Source organism: Chanos chanos, chromosome 1 (assembly GCF_902362185.1).
Source record: "Chanos chanos chromosome 1, fChaCha1.1, whole genome shotgun sequence".
NCBI classification, from domain to species: Eukaryota; Metazoa; Chordata; class Actinopteri; order Gonorynchiformes; family Chanidae; genus Chanos; species Chanos chanos.
In genome coordinates, this window is record NC_044495.1 from 27,476,701 (window position 1) to 27,498,421 (window position 21,721).

General features: G+C 40.5%; 1 protein-coding gene across 1 annotated transcript in view; it reads right to left on the reverse strand.

The window, feature by feature from the left end:
* Window positions 1-666: 666 nt before the first annotated feature.
* Window positions 667-21,721, reverse strand: part of ptprb (protein tyrosine phosphatase receptor type b) — a 36,016-nt gene continuing 14,961 nt past the window's right edge. The window contains exons 16-31 of the mRNA XM_030789985.1: window positions 17,222-17,500; window positions 14,214-14,363; window positions 13,522-13,783; window positions 13,266-13,372; window positions 13,056-13,161; window positions 12,635-12,715; window positions 10,709-10,726; window positions 10,508-10,589; window positions 10,172-10,262; window positions 9,451-9,527; window positions 8,107-8,241; window positions 7,635-7,757; window positions 6,928-7,091; window positions 4,547-4,682; window positions 4,006-4,126; window positions 667-3,821 (exon numbers count right to left, since the gene is read on the reverse strand). Of these exons, the coding sequence (XP_030645845.1) occupies window positions 3,799-3,821; window positions 4,006-4,126; window positions 4,547-4,682; window positions 6,928-7,091; window positions 7,635-7,757; window positions 8,107-8,241; window positions 9,451-9,527; window positions 10,172-10,262; window positions 10,508-10,589; window positions 10,709-10,726; window positions 12,635-12,715; window positions 13,056-13,161; window positions 13,266-13,372; window positions 13,522-13,783; window positions 14,214-14,363; window positions 17,222-17,500 (1,955 nt within the window). The 3' untranslated portion in view covers window positions 667-3,798. The remainder of the gene's footprint in view (window positions 3,822-4,005; window positions 4,127-4,546; window positions 4,683-6,927; window positions 7,092-7,634; window positions 7,758-8,106; window positions 8,242-9,450; window positions 9,528-10,171; window positions 10,263-10,507; window positions 10,590-10,708; window positions 10,727-12,634; window positions 12,716-13,055; window positions 13,162-13,265; window positions 13,373-13,521; window positions 13,784-14,213; window positions 14,364-17,221; window positions 17,501-21,721) is intronic.

Below are 21,721 nucleotides of genomic sequence, written 5' to 3' on the forward strand. Positions count from 1 at the left end.
CAGTAAAATACTGAGATTTGAGGAACTGCGTTCCTCTTCCAATAAAAGACAAATGATATTATTATACAATATTATTATTGTATTAAATAATATTATTATTAGTCTGTGCACCTCAGTTACGTTGTTTACCTCATCTATAAGGATGGTCATAAAATGTGGGCTTTCTCACTCCAGTCACAGCCTTTTACGTCAGAGCTGCTCAACTCATTCAGTGTGATGCTGATGGACAGACTGACAATGAAATTGCCCTGTGCTTCAGTGCCCTCAACACAAATTCTCCAAAGCTTCTTATCTTACCAAGGAGGTGGTGAAGTGTTGGTTTTGTATGTGTGTGTATGTGTGTGTGTGCGTGTGTGTGTGTGTTTGTGTGTGCTAGACCGTGATGCTGTGAGAACTATGATTAGCACCCTGAGTTCTCACAGTTCTAGTCTCTCATTGTTAGTGAGAAAATAAGCCAAACAACCCATCACATGTGAAACTCACACCATCATGGATTTGACTGCGACGTTTATTGTGGAGGCATAAGTTTATATCTTCATGCAAATACACAGAGCACGCAAATATATTTACATATCCGTATATCACCTGATATATGTGTGGCACCCACTTTAAACACACACACACACACACATACACACAAGCACACAAAGAAAAGAAATACTGAGCTTTAAACATTCAAATAATTTTTATTGTCATTTAGAATTTAAGAGTTGTTCATCCATCTATCAAAATACATCTCCATCCTTTGAAAAAAAGAAAAAAACGTCTTTTCAGTTGAGTGAAATGTGGGCTGAGAAATATACTGCCTTTCTGTTCTGTACCCACCTGTTAGTGAGTAAGTGGAGAGTAATTGCTCGCTCAATAGGCAGAAGAAGGTTTGAGCAGGTGTTGCAACAAGATCAGCGCCTGCATGTTCAGTGTTGCTAAGACACAAGCTACACTTTTAGCCTTGTTGTTGTCCCTCAGTGTCACTCAAAAATGAAATCTTTGACACTGCAAGTCATTTCTATGCTTTTTTTGGTGACAATTTGAATACTTCAAGAACATCAAAGGTAGATAAAATAAATGCAAAATATTTTCTCTAAGAAACACATATACATCATGTATTTGTATTTGGACTATAACATTAATGCATTTTGCCTAGTATACTTATGCTAACATTCTCAGAAGTATAATCAATTAATTAGGCTGCTCTTTGAGTACATAGCAATAAACACTTTGGTATTACATATATTTAGTACAGCATATACAAATGGCTACTTGTCTGCTTTTGTAATAATTATATACATTCTTTTTTTGCTTGTTTGTTTGAGAACCAGCAAAGAGCACAGTGTATTTGGATCAGAAAGAAGAAATAGCAAGGAAGAGGCACAAAATTATATTCTTATACAGTAGTCAATGGAAAAATATAGTTTTAAAAGGTTAGACTCTGGATTTATGCATACTACAGACATTTGATTGGTAGACAACCACAATCTGTCTCTTTCATTAATCTGAGAATACAATAGTTGGCGGAACCTTTGCACTGTTCAGCTCAAGAATCATGAACATATAAAGCAGACAATGTTTTAGGATGGAATATACATCAAACCACATCACAAGAGGAGAAAAGCATTTATGCAGTTTCATTTTAAAGTAAAACACAATACTCTTGTCAGTGGGTGGAAAGATGTAGTGAATGTGGAAAAGACATCATTGCAACTTCCCCTACTGAGTAATAACACTGTGGCTTCAATATACACGTCTTCCCAGCTCATGCAAGCATATGTGAGGTAGTAGCGATGAGACAGCATCATGGTAACAGTGAGAGAGAGTTGGATCCTGATCTTTGTTAGTGAATGTGAAAGGTGAGAGAGTGATTCACTAAGTATGTATCACACAGGGATATCGAAAGCATGGGGAGGTCCAAGACATAAGGTTTACCATTTATGACACTCTGTGAAAGCTACTGAGAGGAGAGGGTGTACACTCTAAGTGAACAGGCCTGGTGTTCAAACAAAACAGGTCAGTGTTTCAAAAATCCAACGCAGAGCTTAGCTCAATGCACAGTAAATCCACTCAGGGGAGACGAGAGCGAGAGATTTGATGGCACTCAGCATCGTCCTATTATAATCTCTCTGACGCTGACCTTTAACCTCCTGGGAGGAGGAGGGGCAGGTAACATGAGGACAAGAGGTGTTTTTCTGGAATGTTCTGTGCTAATTCATAGACTGTTCTCTCTAGAGACAAATCAATGTAGAGCTGTGACATTTCTCTTTGTCTCTAATGGGACATAAATCAAATCCATTCAGATTAAATTTAATATCCTGGCATGAGTTATAAGAGCGTGATACATCCACTAGTCAACATCCTTTCTGATGACAATTTTTAGGGCAACAAGAGATATCAAGTTGAATTTGCACCAAAACCTGGACTAAATCCAAATTTTAAAATGTCAGGTGATTTCCATTTTGACGGTAAATTGAAGTCTAAATAATATTTTTCACAGTCCTGTGCTTGTTCTGTGCTAGTTCTCATAAACAAGTAGTACTAACATGACTTAATCTTGTCATCCTTAGATTTGGCCTTTCATTAACTAGACCAGCAGTTCAAAATGTACTTCTGTTTATGCAGTGATTCAAGATAATAATCCCAGAGCTCCAATTCGAAAGGGCATTTTCACGACTGAGGGAAATTTCTGTAAGTCACTACTTTCACACTCTGTTCAAACATCTCATTGTGTAATTGAAGTTCCACTACATGTGGCGCTGATAAAGCTAACTGATTAATGAGTACATTTAAAAGCTTTGGAGTGCTTGTGTTTGCAAGCCTACAGCTGTCAGTTTCTGGTCACTTTCTACTATTTCAATGCAATCAGCATCGCAGGAGAACAGCAGTAGAATAAAATACATAATAGTAGGAATGTGTTACAGCAGAGAGCAGAGACCGCATCAGTCTCTCTGTTAGTTACAGTGTACTTACATGGGATTAGCAAACATAGTTACTGTGTGCTTACATGGGATTAGCAAACATAGTTACAGTGTACTTACATGGGATTAGCAAACATAGTTACAGTGCACCTTACCCAGACACCCATAAGAAATCAGACATCTGAATACATCAACGGATTTCAAAAACAGTATCTAAGACTAACAGCTAGTGACATGAAGACTAAAGAAATGCACAGTTTATAATACATGATGAAAAGTAAAAAAAGAAAAAAAAAATTCTACCAGTATGTTTTCTTATGACACATATATAAGGAGCATCTGCTACAATCATTAACCTTGAACCCAGCATTTTGATGCAATTGTGCAGTTAATTTAAAGAGAAAACTATTTAACCTTTAACTTTACGATAATACACAGTAGTAGAAGCACCTGATTAAAAATCTGAATTATTGCTTCAGAGTTTAATTTTATTTCACATTTTTAGTCACTGAACTGCAATATATACAGTTCATCTGAGGGTGAATGCCCTTTTATTTGTAAGTACATAATCTACTATACGTCACACAGTTTCCATCCCATAATGCTCAACCGATTCAAAATGGGTCTCACATAAGAATGAAATTTCTCTGAGGTTCTACTGAATGCTAACTGAGAATACAGTCTTGATAGAGGGTTTAACGATTTAAAAGACAGACATAAATACTTCTATACACAAGGATCTGTAACATTAAATACACAACCGTAACATTTCAAGAACTTTGTTAACATAGTATGTATAAAAAAATAAAAGCTATTTCTCTGCCCTTGTCCTGTTGTGAAAAATAGCCAACGTCGTTTTCCCTAGGTCATGTTGAGAGTGACGCGATCATTAGTGCCCTGTGTACACAAAATCTGAAGAGAGGAAAATAGATGGATATTTAGTGTTATGTCTCTCTCTCTCTCTTTTTTTTTTTAAACAAAAGCTCAGTTCACAGTATTACAAAATGCAACATTGACTTCACTGGTGAGAATGGTGATATATATATATATATATATTTTTTTTTTTTTGGTCAAGTGATGTGGGTAATGTTCTTACCTCTGTAATAGTCTGGGTTAAAGTTTTCATAGATCGGATAGAGTGGGTTTTCTTGTTCACATCGTAGCTTTCTGGCCCTTAGAACGTCACGTACACACTGGTGGAGGTATGTATACTGGCACTGGGGAAAGAGGGAGAAGTTCAGATGAAACACTCAAAGCTTAACTTGTCTGACATTATCAGTGTCAGGCAGCAAATACTATCATTTATGATTGCAACCTTGTGAAAATATGAGAGAGCATCTTATTACTGCATTAGGTAATCAGAACATGCTGACTTTCACAGTTTCCATACTTAAACAGCCTACAGTGCAAAAGCAACTGTTTCTCTTGTGCCATAGTTATGCTTCATTATTCAGTAGACCCCTCTGATTTCTGCCCTGTCAACGTCTTCATAATGGTGACCCAGCATGGCTCATAAAACATTGGTTTCCCCTTTAACGCTACGGCAGCATTCTACTAACATTCTACCAGTGCAGTGCGCTGGGCTGCTGATGAGACAGCAGTGGTAATAGGAGACTGGTCAGAGCAGAGTTTGGTACCTCAGTTTGCACCATGTGTGAGCGGTGCAGCCGCATATCAAACACACAGCCATAGATATCCACTGTGCCTCTGCTATCCAACTGCTGCAGCGCGCGGTCCAGCACAATGAAGGTCCCTGTGCGACCCACCCCAGCACTATGAGAGAGATAGAGAGTGAAAGAGAGAGAGAATGAGAGAGAGAAAGAGAAAGGGAGAGAGATGCATGCATGGATGAAAAGATGGATAGAAGAGATGGAGTAAAAGAGTGAGATGGTAGTCGGAAAGACTCCTTTCCAACCCCCCATTTTTCCCCCCACAGCATCACAGTTTGTCTTTCATACCTCCTTCATTCAAATGGCAACACCACTCAAAAAGCAGAGAGATTTGAAGTTAATCGTTTGTGCTGGGAGTCATCGGAACATATCAGCAGTACCATCCAAGTTTTTATAAGACCTGAATCATTTACTGACATTGTGGAATGATGAAAATCAAATATATATAAGCAACAGAATGTAATATGATTGGGGCACATAGATCCTGACAGACAGATTCTCTTTCACCACCTCTGGGAAATAAGTTGGGGTTTTTTTGCTGAGACAGGAATGCACTGGCTGAAGCTGAGAGGTTTCCCTTCACACTGTATCCTTTAATAAACGTCACAGTCCCCTCCAGGACAGAAAGAACGATAACTCAGCAATGGCCCTCTGTACTCGGCTGGAATAATACATGCCACTTTACACACTTTTTCTCCTAAGAAAGAAAGAGGTAGGGAAGGTTTTTTTTTTTTCTTGAGGTGTATTGTCTTTATTCATGTCTACAGGAACAGTTGGACTTGATGTATTATGTTTCTTTCCTTTTGACACTCTTGTAATGGGATTACAATTGGGCTTGAATACTTGAATACTTGTTGCTTACATTTTTGGTTAAACAGTGTCTGTCCAGGAAAACTGTGCTATCTGAGGTTTTATTGTGCTTTCAGATTTCAGCTTTCCGGCAAAACTAACTTGTTCCATCACTGTATGACATACATTAGCCCATCATATCCATAAACCTCTAAATGTACTCAGAAACTGAACTGTTCACTTGTTCTTGTTGCCAGCTAATCTCCTCCTTTTCACTGATAACGACCATTTATCTGAAGTTCTTCTCCTTAAGTCTAGTTTATGCTTTCCAGATGCTACTTGCATTGTGTACAAATTTTCGCATTCATGCAAGGCTGTCTTACTTAACATAGTACATTTTCATGCAAAACATGGCATTGTTATGTAAATCCCAATCAAATGTTTTTGTAAATCCTTCTTAGTCAACCAAACATTTTTTGTATGACACTGCTCAATCCTTACACCAAACTGAAATTTTCCACAAGTACAGAGAATTTCTGTGACCCACAGGACCATTCGAAGCCATAATGTACATATCTTGATTACAAAATGTGTTTAGATGGGAAAAAGGTTCAATATAGACCAGGCTCTAGTCTGGACCCTTTCTGCTATCAAGAGTTCATTCACATCAGAGCTTCTGCAAATAGCCATCAATAGCCCAAAATGTCATGCCATGGTTAACAGATAACCAGGTATGGTGATTTGTTATTGAAGTTGACATATAATTGAGCATTCTGCTTACCATTAAAAGATATTCTTGTGTTTGTTTTGCCAAAGTATGAAGAGGAACAAGGCTCACCTAAAGATTTGTGTCACTTTGCACTGAAGCAAGGAGTGAGGGCAGAGGAGGCACTAGTGAATTGTTAGGGAGCAGACGATGTGAAAAGTAATAAAACAAGGGAAGTGTAATGAAGGAAATTACACAAAGATAAAAATCCAATAGCATTATCTGCTGCTGCTGCCCAGGGAGATGGAGAGACCATCTTGCTTTGCTGTTATAACCACTGAATATGAAAGTGTGGAGGTGTTTAAATATTAATCTAGTTACTCTGTGCTCTCTCTGGCTCTCTCTTACTCTTTCCATCTCTCTCTCTCCATTTCTCTCTCTCTCTCTCTCTCTCTCTCTCACACACAGATACACACACACACACACACACACACACACACACACTCATGGCAACTAAGCTTATAACCTATTTCTGAATTTGAAACCTTTGCACCTCAACATGTTCTGACATCTCTGATCGTACTCCTCTGCTATTACTCTGTTCAGACACAGTATTTCACATTTATTTTTACCTCAGGTGCGTGTGGGTATTTGTGTGTGTGTGTTACACCACAGCAATATGACCAGATCATATTATGAGAATGGCTGTGATTGGTTGTTGCAGCACTGGTTTAAATTAAATGACATGGATGAAAACTTTTTTAACCCAGTGTGTGAGGAAAAAAACACAAAACAAGATCAGACGTGTGTGTGTGTGTGTTTGTGTGTTTATTCCTTTAAGAGAAACACACACCTGCAGTGTACAACAGTAGGTCCAGAGCTGGGGGCTCTGTCGATGTAATCCCTGACAGTTCTCACAAACTGGATGAGAGACTGGGTTGTCTCTGGCACGCCGTGGTCTGGCCAGACAGTGTAGTGGAACTGACGAACTATTCGTGGGTAACTCAACTGGCCTTCCTAAAAACGACACAAAAGGAAAGAAAAACTCTCATATACTAGTTATGCATGTAATACTGTACAGTTAACAGAACAGTGATTCATTGTCTGACCAGTAATAAAAATGTTACAAGCCTTCAAAAGCCCTTGCACAACTTATACACATGAATGAGTACTTTAGTGGTTTTTATCATGTTCTTTGTATGCTGAAACTTGAGAATTTTTTTTAACTAGTTCTTAAATTCTGCTTGACCACAGTCTGTTGATGTGGGAGGTCTCGTTCCCAAAAGACTCATTTAGTTTTAAAATAAGACAGAAGAAGGCTGTAGTCTCCATTTCCACATCCCAGCAGTTTAACTTCATAACAATTATTAGTGATCACATATGCCGGCAATTATTAATTTCATATAATCCTTTGTTCTAAGCAGACAATCTTGGTTTAACAGAGTTTTGATTGACTGATTCGAATGTTTATTTATTTATTTTGTTATGAATCTGTAGAGATAATTTGCTCTTTTTAGATATTGCACTAGAGCATTTTTAAATCAAAACTTGTCAACTTACACAGCAGATCTTGAATTCACGGATGGTCCACTCTGGCAGAACTGATTCAGAGACCATGTGAACAACTAGATCTCCGTAATACAGCGGCTCACGGTCAAATGGCCAATAGTGATCACACTTCACCTGCATGGGATGAAAAGAACCATGACAAGATCACCACCTGACCATTCTCTAGCCAATACTGGTGTTTTACAAATAAAAAGACAAAAGTTCACTACAGACTACCTATGTCTGACACCTTTCAGAATGTAATCAGTTGGTCCATCACAAATGATTTGCCAGTAATAATTCATTTCTGATAGCTGACCTTTATTTCCGTGTTTGCTCTTCCTTATGTGTGTGTGTGTGTGTGTGTGCGTGTGCATCTGAGAGCGTGCGTGAGCATACACGCGTGCATGTGTGTTTGTGTGTGGACATGTCACCATGGTAACGGTGCGCCTATTACGACACGACTCTCTTTTTTTCCACTCACCCGGCCCTTTTCCACACACTGCGTCACCATGACGATATTGTGCACGTTTTGCTCCCACACCATCCTCCAGAAGTCGTCCTTAGTGCCTGGGAGGGGCCCTTGAGTTGCAATATATTCTCGACGGAAGTTGTTTCCCTGACAGAAAAACACAAAAAGGGTCTCCCCATCTGTGTAGCTCAAAATATATATTTCAAACCTGTTCTTGCATATGTCCTTTTTTGTGTCCACTCCACTTATCCATTTCAGTCAAAACAATATTTTGGCATGCAAATGTACGTTTGCAGTCATTCCAGTAGAGAGCTGAATTACGCCAAATAGATTAGAGATGTAGTATTTTAAAGTTGCTCTAACCTAAACACATATGGACTCATATCTGATATAAAAATATTTAAACTCCTCATCTTCATCACAAAGTTCTTAGGCCATGTTTAAGCTGTCATAATCCCTTCCTAAAGACACAATGACTCAGCACTGCTGTTCTCAGATAAGATGCTATCTGCTAGTGTAGGAGATGTGAATGTATGATTTCAGGCATGTAAAACTCGTGTGACAGGGGAACACACATGCTCTTCAAAAAAAAAATACAACTCAGTTCAGACACTTTTAACCTTTTGCATTTAAAGGTCAGCTGTAAGATTAGACACAGGCTAATGTTTGAAACGATTGTGCAAAGCCAGTCTTTCCAGCCTGAAGTTGATCATGCTTGGGAAGGTTTGGCAAGGCCCATGGGGATGATTAGGAAAAGAAAGAAAAAGTAACAGCTCATTAGAGTAGATGGGATAGTGTGTCTTCATGAAAGGGGTTCACAGCATTCTAAGGCTGGTAGCCAAACAAGTCAAACTGGTTTCCAGAGGGAGACTCAGACCAGCTGATGAAGGATGGATTGCACAGCTGGGCTGGAGTCATGTTCGGTTTTACTCTTTATACACTCTCCTTAGAGTTTTCACTTGCACATACAATTTACTTTGCTCTTGTGTATAGTTCACAAGATTTCTGAGGTTTTGTTTAGTCTGATTAGACACTAAGGAACTGCACATATGGCAGAAGAGTCTCATCTATCCTGTGTAACCCCTTAGTGGTTCATTTACATTAAACTCCAGCTCTTCAGTAATGAACTCCACACTATTCAACTCACAGGATCACTTTCTCAGACTAAATGTAAACATAATCTTAGAATAAATTGCACCAATAGAGACTCTCTATCCAAAATCCAATTTGGTTCAAGACTAATCTTAATCCTGCTTGAGGAAACCATCATTCAATATTTTCAATGTTATTCCCCCAACTAACTCCAGAGAGAATCAAATGACAAAGTGGAGAGATGGCTCTCACTCATGGACTCACTGGGATGTAGCTGGCGTTGATGAAGTCTGAGCATGGGTCGTCTTCCAAGTAGGACAGCTTTACCCGCGTTGAGTCGTCTGGGGAAGTTAGAGGAACAGGTGGTCAGAGTCAGCGTGGGGGTGGTCAGCACTGTTAATAGCTTTTCTTAATCTGTCTCAGCAAACAATGGTCATTATTGAGCACTGGTTTTACAAATCGTATCATGTTAATGTCCTGGTTTGGTATAAAACATTTTAAAACACGATTAGCGTTGCTTTGGAAAGAGTTGATGCTTTATTATGAATTAACCAAATCGGATGGGTACATGGCTCTTAAATGCTGCAGGATGACAACATTTTCTAGTCTGCTGAAGTCAGGGGAGTAGCCATATTCTGCTACCTTGTTTTCCTGGTACATCTGCCTCCAACTGTTTGCTGTGCACTTTAACAAGCTTGAAAACACCAATTTAATGAATATGCATGAGGGAAAGCAATCTAAAAATGCCACTTTGAAAAGGAAGAGGCTGATGAAACTGATCTTTTTTTAAAGTCATACTATCAAAGGGGAATCAATTCCGTAGCAATTAATGGTGTCTGCTATCTCTAACCTGCTGATATCACCGAATCTCTAATCCAGTGTTGATGTACTCCATTTCTGATTCTCTCTCTCTCTCTCTCTCTCTCTCTCTCTCTCTCTCTCTCTCTCTCTGTCTCTCTCTCTCTCTCTCTTAGAGAGCACTTACAGGGCAATATATTGTTGTATCGATTCTTGCCACGGTTCTCGGGTAAACGAGCTGCATCCATAGGCTGATTCCGGCCCACATCCTTCAGGTCCTGTGGATGGAAACAGAGGCAGAGTTGATAGCCATCAGTATCATAAACTACAGTTGCCTTGCAATACTGAAGGCCACAGTGTGTTGCCACAATAAGAGGGACGGATGATTTAGCTGAACAGTCCTGGGTTTAATGCAAGTTTGCTGTTTTCTCCTTGATGCTAATACTGCGGACACAGCCAGAATTTAATTGTATGGTAGAAGATGTGTACAGACATTTACATTTCAAAATACGTTCTTACTCACTTCAAATTCCTCTGAGAGCAAGTAATTGGAATCAGCCTGGAGTTTGGCAAGGTGGGACTCAAAGTGGGCCGCTTTAATAGGGCTAATGTAAAAAAAAAAAGAAAAGAAAAAAAAGAACGAAAAGAAATTGGTAAAGTGATCCATATTGTGATAGATACTCATCAGACACTTCATAGAGTGGTGTTCATGAGCAGTACACACCTTGAGATGCGCCGATTGCTGGAATAAAGAGAGAAGAAGGACACAATTAAACCCTATGGTTTAATCAAATCCTTTACAGCTACCACTACAAGTCACATTGTCACAAGTCTTGTATTTCTCTGCATGCACTCAAGCCTTCTCTCTACCTCAGGGTCGAGCTAGTTAGTCCTGCTTGGAGTAGACAAAGAGCTGAGAACCACTTCTCACAACACTGACGAAATTTTGCTGCACCCAGAGGGGCCACTGAAGTCACTCCATTACAATAGTATGTCTGGGGCAGACTGGCTGGTCTGATAATACTGTGCCTACAGGCTGTTTTTGTGGCAGTGTGGACAGTTTGCATGTCTGCCACTGCCCACAGGCACCCGCACTACGAAGGCCAGGGATCAATCCGTGGCTGTCCACACACAGACTGGAGTAATAAGCCGCAATGGTTTTAACACCATGCTTGTACTCCTGTGGCATCGATCTACCGCAGCTAGTAGATAATTGCATCCATTATTTCAAAACACACACACATACACATACACACACACACACACACACACACACACACACACGCACGCACGCACAGACAGACACTTTTCCTGCTACTTTTTCCTCCCTCCATCTTTCTGCCTCCTTCACTCTCACTTTGTGTCTTTCGTACCAATTGCTCTCCCATCCTAATCTCTCTCCTCCCCTCTCTCTCTCCATTTCTATTTGATCAAATTGGTCACACTGATGGACATTTAGTCAAAGCAATAACAGGTAGAGAAAATCAGGACTGAGATCAGAACATGTTCATGCTTCTCACACCCAGTTCAAGTGACAAAAAAACTAAAGTCAGATTTCCTAAGGCATAAATGATCAAAATTCTTCCCATTGTACACAAGAAACTTCTTTAAATATCTTCTTGTTTGATTTAAGAGAGCAGAAACACTTAGGTATTAAATTAGTCTGTGTGCCCAATGGACTACATTCTCATGCACTCCACTCATGGTACTTGTGGATGGCAGTGGGCGGTTGGACATACACAACTGCTTCTGCATTAATTCACTGCACTTCCCTCGACAGGTGATCTCTGGCCTATACCTCATTACTTGTCATTGTCTCTGCTCTGGGAAAATTTAATCACCTCTCAATGGTTTGAAGTCAATGACAACATTTAATCCATTTAATAATACATTTCACGGGGCCCAGATGGTGCGTTTCATTTAGGTCTAACATCTCTTTACTTCATCCTGCCTAGAAAGAGAAATATTGACTCAATCAGTCGATCAGTAATCATTCAGTCAGTCAGTCAATCAGTCAGTCAGTCAGTCAGTCAACTATGGGAAATGAAATGGAAAGGCACCTAGCTATTTTTTGACGTGAAAATTAGGGATCTTCATTGTAACTACATCACAGTTTAGTTTTGAAGTAGAGTAACTCATCCCTCAGATAACTCAGGTGATATTTACTGACTGTAGGGCAGCACAAAAAGGCTTATATTGATTATTATTATTGATTATTAAAAGTCATCCTGTGCTGAGGGATGTACCAGCCTATGCACAGTACAGTCAACATGGATTTAATTCAGCTTTCACTCTAAGAGTGTAATTTAATGTGATAAATGTCAAGAAGTGTTACAGCTCAGTTTAACACACATATTGCCATAGCTACAACGCCAGCATTTAACTCATGTTACTTTATACCTATAACAACACCATCATTTAACCAGTGATATGAACATGTTAATTATGTACCAGTGATATTGATGATATCAACAAAACTTGTTTAACACATGGATGACTATAACCACTATGTTATTGTTTAACATGTACATTAGTACACATACAACAGCATTGTTTCACACATATATTACCAGCAGTAACTTCGTAAGCCCATGATGACATTTAATTGAAATAACACTGTTTAACAAAAAGCTCAAATATTCATAAATACCTCCTGATACCCATGTACATCCCTGAAGTGGGCACTTCCTTCCACATGCTCATACGCACCACCGGCCCTTCCTGTACAGCCCTACACATCCAGACAAATAAACAAATAAATAAAGTTGCTAACACAGATGCCAACTCACCAAACATGCTCATTTTACTGTTCAAACCTCACACAGGCTAAATAATTAACAGACAAGACCTTCAGGTCTGGACTATTAGCCAAATTCAATTAGTGAACAGGAACTGCTGATCTCCTTCCTCCCTCATCTCATTACCTATCTCCGTCCAGATGTCCTGTTTTTCCTTATCTCCCCAACAATGGACCCCCATTAGTTATTGCTAATAAAGTGTGTGTGTGTGTGTGTGTGTGTGTGTGTGCATGTGTGTGCATGTGTGTATAAATAGGAAAGCAGTAAACCCACACTTTGCGAAGCTTCTGTCTGTAGATGAGCAGGGCAGTAATGGCAATCATCATTCCAATGAGAAACATGCCGGCGCTAATACCTTCAATGACTCCACCTAACGACTCTGTGGAGAGTATGCAGGCAACAGTGAGTTCTGTATCATCTACATGATGAGCTTTTTTTTTTTTTTTTTAAACTAAACTGACATGTGCAATATCTCTGCTATACCTGCTTGGGTGAGGAGAGGCAGGGACAGGTAGGTGTCAGTATACAGGGGCTGGGAAACCTCAATATGCTCCCCGTCAAAGAGCTGAGTGAAAGCCCGAATGCTCAGTCTGAAATAGAGATGAATGGGTTAAGTCTTATCCTACATTGTCCTCACTTTCACATCTGTACTCAGTTTTACTCTGGGTTCCAAGTGCAAGAAAAGTTGTGTCACCTGCAGTGACCACAGTGGTAGGCAGAGCAGCTATGTGAGATGTACCTGTAAGGAGTTCTGGACTTTAGTGGACCATCACAGAAAGGGTTCATGTGTTCACTCTGTTCCTGTCCCTGGTCACAGGAACCCCCCAAGCTGTCCATCCCAGCACCTAAATTGATTTCAAACACCTTTCCCCCGTTGTCTGGTCCCTCAGTGCAGTGGCTGGGGAAGTAGCTGGTCTGGTATGCTCTGACGGAGCTGTTGGACTTGTAGTCCAGGTAGGAAGGCAAAGGGTGTTTCTGTTCAGGCTGCAGGGTCTCACGCTCTGTGTTAAATATTGATGAAGGCACACAGTCAGTTCAGTTCAATAATCAGTGCCGGCTGTTTAATGGACCACTCATTATTAATCTTGAGGCAAATTTTTAGCACAAGCAATTGTCAAGTCTAGAAGTGTTGTAAGTCATTTGTCACTGGTGAAGTGTACTTTAGAAGATAAAGCATCCAGAAAAGCAAACATTTGTTATAGGTAATTCAACTGGAGGTTTTTTGTTTGTTTGTTTGTTTTTATGCTTGTTTTTGTTTTGTACGCTTGCCTGAGGATGCTGATTTTCTTGCATTGCCAATTCAAATCACAAAGTCTGTTGTCGAGCCTTGACAATTTCTTTGTGTATCCAACCTCAAAAAAAAAAAAAAAAAAAAAAAAAAAAAAAAAAAAAAAAAGGACAGAGAAAAGAAAAACAGATCAGCGAGCATACCGTCTGACTCAGCAACGACGACGGTGAAGAATTGCACCGCTCCATTGACATCACTGAACCAGCTGCAGTTGAATTTGAAGAAGATGGTAGACTGCGTAATGCGGGCTGTCCTCTCGTTGACCCGAATGTTTGGAGGTGGCACAGGTGGGCCTGGTGAACAGTTAAGCCTTTGGTGATCCACAGATTCACAGCGTCCATCAATACCAGTGTTGTTCAGCTTTTTCAATGCAGTGCCCTAATTGAGTCTCTTTGGTTTTGTTTATGAAAGGGACGATTCAAATTGGGGCGCTGTGTTTTCCCAAACTACACAGGCTCAGTTAAACAGTAATTTCGGTCTTTGGTGGTTTTATAACATTCACTGAATGTAGAGTTAGTATTTTATTTGGCTCATACTGGCCACTCAGACACTGGGACAATAGCCCCCCAGAGAGAGCAGCCACGAAACAGCTCATTGCATCTTCAAACTGGAATAAAGAACTGGTCCAATAAATCTGTCTACTTACACAGCAACTACAAATGCACCTCATGCATCCGATGGAGCCATCTGGAGGATTTATGTGTTAATATGGCCCCTGTCTCTGTTGATCTAATTATGTTTGTTCTGATGACGTCTTATACTCCCTACCCTCCAGCCCTGTGCTATTTCCACTCAATTTTTTCACGTCCTGGACTCAACCCCTCTCCTGTTAATATCTTTCTCGCATCTCTCGCTTTCTTTTTCCCTCAGTCATTCTCAGTATCCTCCTACATCTCTCTCTCCCCCTCTCTCTCCATCTCTCCCTCCTTCTGTCCTCCTGGTCTCCCATGTGACTTGAGCTATTTGCAGAAATCTTTATTTAAGGTTGTATTCATGGCGGACTCCCGTGAGAGGCCTAGGAGGGTTATTGGGCACTTGGTGGCAGGGATGTCCCAGCCAACACGAGCTCTTACATAACCTCCCCTGGGAATCACTGACCTCTGACATCAAACATCCACTTTCTGTTTGGTAGCCAATTCCTATGTTGTGTTCTGTGCATCAGGCATGGGATTTAACAGCTCATAGCAGAGCGCACTAGTGCATAGTCAGAGTTTGCTCATTTCTGAATGGTTTTAAAGTGACACTAAGTTGAGCTAAGACATTGAAGGTTCTGTAAGAAGGCTTACTTGTGCTTGTGTTGTTGTGCATCTTAAGTCGTGCTGTTCATTACAAACTAGGTCTTCTCTATGATAAATCTGGGGTGCTTGTAGTTAGAGTGCCTTTTTGGCATTCTGTTTCAGCTGCCCTCTTACTGGCCAATCAGCAAAAGACGCCAGACGAACAGATGAGACGTGACTGTGCCCGCACCAACTGCCGTTAATCTTGAGCTTTCTATGCAAGATAATGACTTTTCTCCCTGAAAAGAATATCAAAGTTCATGTTTTTTCTTCTTCTTTTTGTTTTTGTTCTTCTTCTTCTTCTTTCTCCCCCTCACTCTCTTCCCCCCTCTCTCTCTCTTTCTCTCTCTCTCTCTCTCTCTGTGTCTCTTTCTTTTTCTCTTCCTCTCTTATTTCTCTCTTTTTATTTTTTACCTCTGAACTCTTCAAATAAATCATGTTGACAGAACTGGAATACAAAGCTTCAGAGGAACATGGAAGAACTTTTTTCTACCAGGAAACTTCTGACAGTTGCTTTTAATAGAGATTGTTCCATGTAGCAGATGGATAATACTTTCACATTTCTTTTTGTGGGACTGAGTTGTTCGCATTTAATAAATTACATTTATTTAATTAAAGATTAAATAAAATAAATAGATTATATAAATAGAATTTTAAGCTCTTTATATTACCTCTGGTTAGAAAATGATATCCAAATATCTAAACCAAATAAATGTCTCATCAAGAATCTGTAAACAAACACAACTTCAGATTACTGACAGTCTACAGCTGAGAGTTTAGTGTTTGTTTAATTTCATGTATTTCTTTATTCACTAACAACAGTAGTAATGGTTTTCATTATGATGGCCATTTCAGTTATCCTCTTGTCCAAATGAGTGCTGTTAACTCTGACCAGCTGCATATGACATGATATTTTAGTATGACATTTTAACATCCTATCCACAAATGGCCCCTCCACTGATTTGCAATCGAAAGGCTAAAGGACCTACATCTCTCTCTCTTTCTGTCTTTCTTTATCTGTCTCTGTTGCTGTCTCTCTCTCTCTCTCTCTCTCTCTCACTGCATTGATTAAACCCATAGGTTTAATTAGAACGGGGCATCCACAGATTAGCTGACTATTAAGCCATCCACAAAGGCAACAGACATGATCAATCAAGGGCCAGGGAAAAGCGACTCAGCAACCTGCTAAGAGGAGACAAATGCCCAGTGCTGGACTGCATGGTCTTTGGACCTGTCATTTGTCAGAGAGGAGGGAGCTCCCCTCACAGGCCTTATTCATCAAGGCTACTGCAGGCCCCGACATGCCCAATCACTGCCTACTGAACACAACTCAGTACCCTCACCGATCCAGCGCCGGCAGGCACGGCCAGGAAAGGTAACAGAGGTCTTCTGCAGACTTGTGTTTCTTTCTTTTTTTGTTGTTTGTTTTGGTTTTTGTTATTGACAGAATACACTTTATTGCTCCGTCATGATTTTTTTCTTGTCTTTGGAGCGTCCATGGTTCGGATCAGAATCTCTGATGTTGTCTTCTGCGTAGCACTGAGCTCCTCTGCTGGTCTCATTTCAAATAGGTAACAGCGCCTATGAATCTTAACTTTTGTGCTGGCAATCGTAACTGCTTAATATTCTTAGCACAACAGTAAAAAGCAAAATGTAGACATTTGGCATGAGTTCCCTAACAAGGTGCATCTGCCCAGAAACTGCAGTGTCTTATTTTAGTCTGTATGTAAGTACTAAGGCACCGGGGACTGCGTAATATGGGCCGATTCACAATGCCGCTGACTCCCCCTTGAGTACTGATGACTGGTTGTTTTTCTGAACAGAGAACTTTGTATTTGCGGCTGTGGTGTCTGCAGGTGAAATTTGTCACTCACGGTCGATCATGGTCACCACGCTGTCTTGGGCCGGCTCTCCGTGCAGTCCTCCAGAGACCAGCCTCACTGAGACTGTGTAGTGTCTGTAGGGATCCAGTTTATCGATGTGGTGCGAGAGACTATCGCCACTTAATGTCTGTGAGTACACCAACTGCTCCGAGTCCTCCCTTCGGCACTCCACGGCATACGTGTCATAATCAGACTCAGGAGCCGTCCAGGAGCAGGAGAGAGCAGTGGAGCTTAGTGGGTGGCAATGGACCCGTTGGATCCGCCCAGGCTCTGAGGAAAACAGAAACTGACATGTTAGACTTCTTCTTAACCTGATGAGTTAAGCTTACTGTCCACTTTTGGCTGCATTTATCTCATCTCTCATTCTTTTACAGTTGGGAAAGGATGTTGGAACAAAAAAACCCCACTGTGAAAAACTGACTGAGGTGATGTAAAATTGGTGTTTTTTTTAAAGTCATATTTCTCTTGAACCATATAGAATGGCCCTGTGCAAAATGGCCAGTACGTGTTTTGAAGAGCACTAAAAGCATATGCAGATAAGAGGCCTGCTTAGCATAATAATTCATTTTCCTCCCCGAATTCATTATGAATAAGGGCTTTTTGATTTAGTAGTTGACTGAGTGCCCCAGCTGTCCTCCTCAAATATGAAGTATGGAGCATATAATGGCAGAGGGTAAGTTTGGCAGCAGTAGAAAAGAATGCCCTGTGATCTATTGTGAAATAATTCTCCATTGGACAAATGGGCCTAAAAAACGAATTAAATTTGATGTGTCCAGCTCAGTCTTGCCAGATCAAATGACCCGAGCAAGGACACCCACATTTGACCGACTCAATCTGAAATCAGTCTTTCCTTGAGGTCTAGACTCCTCCTGTTGGCCAATCAGATGACTGGTGTCTGATGTAGTGGGGCGTACTGAAGGGGTCATAGATGATATTCCTTCATGCCCCTTCACTGGGGTACTTTCAAGTGGAGTGTGAAAACTTCTCACTTCAGATAAAGTGTCTGCACAGGTGGAATGCAAAATGAATGAGGGACACAATGTGTAACCTGAGATACACTCTGTTGTGCCTAAGCGAATGAGAATATTCGCCCATTGCTCATATCAACCCATATTCAGATCTTAACTGATAATGGTGGCTTATAAAAACACATAGAGAGAAAGATGAATGCCGGTGATCGGGATGTGCCCTAAAGGTCAGAGAAGCGGGCTTGTGACTTAAAGGTCGCCGGTTCGATTCCTTGGACGGGCAGGAGAAATGTGAATGAATGAACAGCGCTTTCCCCTCCCTCAACACTCCCAATACACCCACGGCCCAAGTGCCCTTGAGCAAGGTACCCCCAACTGCTCCTGGTGTGTGTGTGCTCACTGCTCACTGATCCTAATGTGTGTGTCTGTTCACTGCTCGTGGATGGGTTAAATGCACAGGATGAAATTCGCCACAATAAAATTCGATCAATATGGCGGCGTGCCCAAGCGCAGCGACTACTACAGGTCCATGGTCTATGATGGCGGCGCATGCGAAGTGCAGCGGCTACTTACCATGGTCCTGAGGACACGCAATTTCATCCAACTGTGTACTGTAAATATGGCTGGGACGTCAATAAAGAGAACTTAATTTCATTTCCTGGTGAGCAGTGAGTGGACCTCATTTGCAACTTTTGAGATAAAGAACTACCCTAGCTAGGACAAGTCCTCCATCGATCGCTCAATCTTCAGGCTCGGGGACGGGTGTAAACTGATAATGGATCAGAGTAGGCAGAGCGTGAGTGTGAATGTTGAGAGGTGATTGCTGTGGATGGCACAAAGCCCCAGAATGCCTCCTCATCACTCATTCATCACTCTCATCAATTCAATCAGCGTCAGTGACATGTTTGTCTGCTCGAATGGGAAACCAAACAATGAGAGCATAACAAGGAACACCATCTCTCTTCATCTTCCCATGGCGCTAAGAGCTGCTTGTGTCATACTAATGAATAATTTACAATCAAAATGATTATGAATTGCTCAGCTAAGTTCTTTTTTTCAGCACATAATCATTAACAGACATTCATCTTCTCAAAAATAGTTTGTGTGATGAATTTCCATGTCCACATGCCTTAAACGACTCCTCCTATTGATTTCAACAATCTGTGTTAGAGCACTCAAGATCACATTAGTACATCTTATATGCCAAAGGCCTTTCAAAGTAAACAAACAAAGCCTCACTGCATAGTATGTCTTTCAAAAGAAAAAAAAAAAAAAAAACTTCTGTCCAGCAACAATAATGCTGTGGAGCAAGCTTGGTGTTATGCTGCCCATGCCTGAGTTTGTTAACTCTCATCCATGGATAAGAGCAGACCTTGAGTTAAGGATATGACAGGTAATGGGTACATGCACAGTCATCAGTTTGAAGAGGAAATTAGGCCAGACTCTAATGATGGACCATGAGACAGCAGTTTCCTCTCCTCCACTCTGGGAAGTGGAGCCATAGAGTTTCGTGATGAATGATGCATGAACCATACTGTCTGCAATATGTTTTCAGCGGAGATCTCAACCACTGTGTGCCTAGGCGTGTTTACAGCCAAGGTGCGTGTCTTATTGCCTCTTGCCATAATTCAGCGTGCTTCAAAGGCACTGCATCACTCAGCAAAGCAACCTGGTGAAACAAACAGCATCTTCAAAAGTGGGACAGCATGACTCTCGACTCTCACCCAGACCTTGATTTTCAATTCTGTTTTTTTGGGCTTGAACTCATCTTGTTCCAAATGTTATTCTCCAGAGTCTGGCCACAACCTCAGTAGGGATTTCATTAACAGCTTAAAAAAAACCCAACAACAGCACACACAGAAAGCACTTGCACACACATGCACAGCTATACAAAATGAGTCTGCCATCTCCCTTCCTCTGTGCAATTTCTCACTTCCTAGTCGATGTGATTAGAGTGCTGGCCATGATGGCAAACATGATGAATTATGAAGCTTTGGCTGGCTATCAGCTCTCAGCTTTTATTTGATTACTCATGACCTTTTGGGCAGATTACACCTCACTGTTTTTAGACTGTATGCCATCAATTGTGCCTTGTCCTCTCAAGCAGCTATATGGCCCAAATAATGGAATCCCTAGATTACATCCTTAAGGCTGACCTAGGGTGAGGAGTGGGCCATTTCATATTGCTTTGGGACTTGAACTGGGTATGGACTAGCTGACTCCAGACCAGTGATCATAATTTGCCATATAAAGGTAATGTCTGTTTTTCAACACCCCATGACTTTTTTTTTTGGTCCTGACGTGCCCTCTGGTGGCCTCCCAAAGGCACTATGATAATAGACATTTAAATATGTTAGCACCCGCTGATCCAGGATCGGTGTGGGTGTTTGATGATAAACAAAATGGAAAGATAGGGAAATTTGACCTTAATATAGCAATATGGTAAAAGCTGAAATTGTGTAATGTTCCTCAAAATTCTTGTAGATCATAATTGGATCATCATTATGAATCTATCTATCTATCTATCTATCTATCTATCTATCTATCTATCTATCTATCTATCTATCTATCTATCTATCTATCTATGACTAGGCTACCTTTTTGTTTACATTCAAGCCAGGTTACAGTGGTTCCCATAAAGAGGTCCTATTTTGTGTTCCTCCAAAAACCATAAAAGTGAGAAACAAATTGGGAGGTAGTTAATAAAACTGCTTTTGGCAAATGAGATAATTTTCTGCATGTAGTGACATAAACAATAAACAGCTATGAGATTCAAGCTCCCTCCAGTTACTGTACTGTGACCAAATGATGATGAGAGCCCAGACATTGTGACTAGCAAAGCTTTCCATTCAAATGTTTCCCAGATGTGAGCTAGTTAGCAAATGTTTTTCAGCTATTTGGTTTTCGGTATTTATATATATATATATATATATATATATATATGTGTGTGTGTGTGTGTGTGGGGGGGGGGGTGTATGTGTATATAGTGTATGTATGTAGGTATGCATGTCTTATACAGCGATAAATATAAAACAGCCACAGACTCCGTTCACCATTGCAGGGCTGGATTAACATGGTCAGGGGCCCCTAGGCTACAAGCTGCTGTGGGCCCCCAACACCCCCGTTCCCGGTCCCCCGTCTGCCCGTCCCTCGTCCGCCCACCTTAGGCTACATCTATTTCATCTAGCTAGATAGATAGATAGATAGATAGATAGATAGCCCTAGATAGATAGATAGGCCTAGATAGATAGATAGATAGATAGATAGATAGATAGATAGATAGATATTTTTTGTTTTGTTTTTTGTTGTTTTTGTGTGTTTTTTTGTTGTTTTTATTTTATTTTATTTTTTTTTATATTATTATTATTTTTTTTCAAACTATTTTAAACTATTAAACTCTGGTCTTTTGGGCCAGTGAAACAGAACAGCTAAAACTCAAGGAATTGACAACTTATCACAACTAATGCAACTGAATATTTGAATGTACATGTATGATATATGTAGGCCAGATATAATGAAAGAT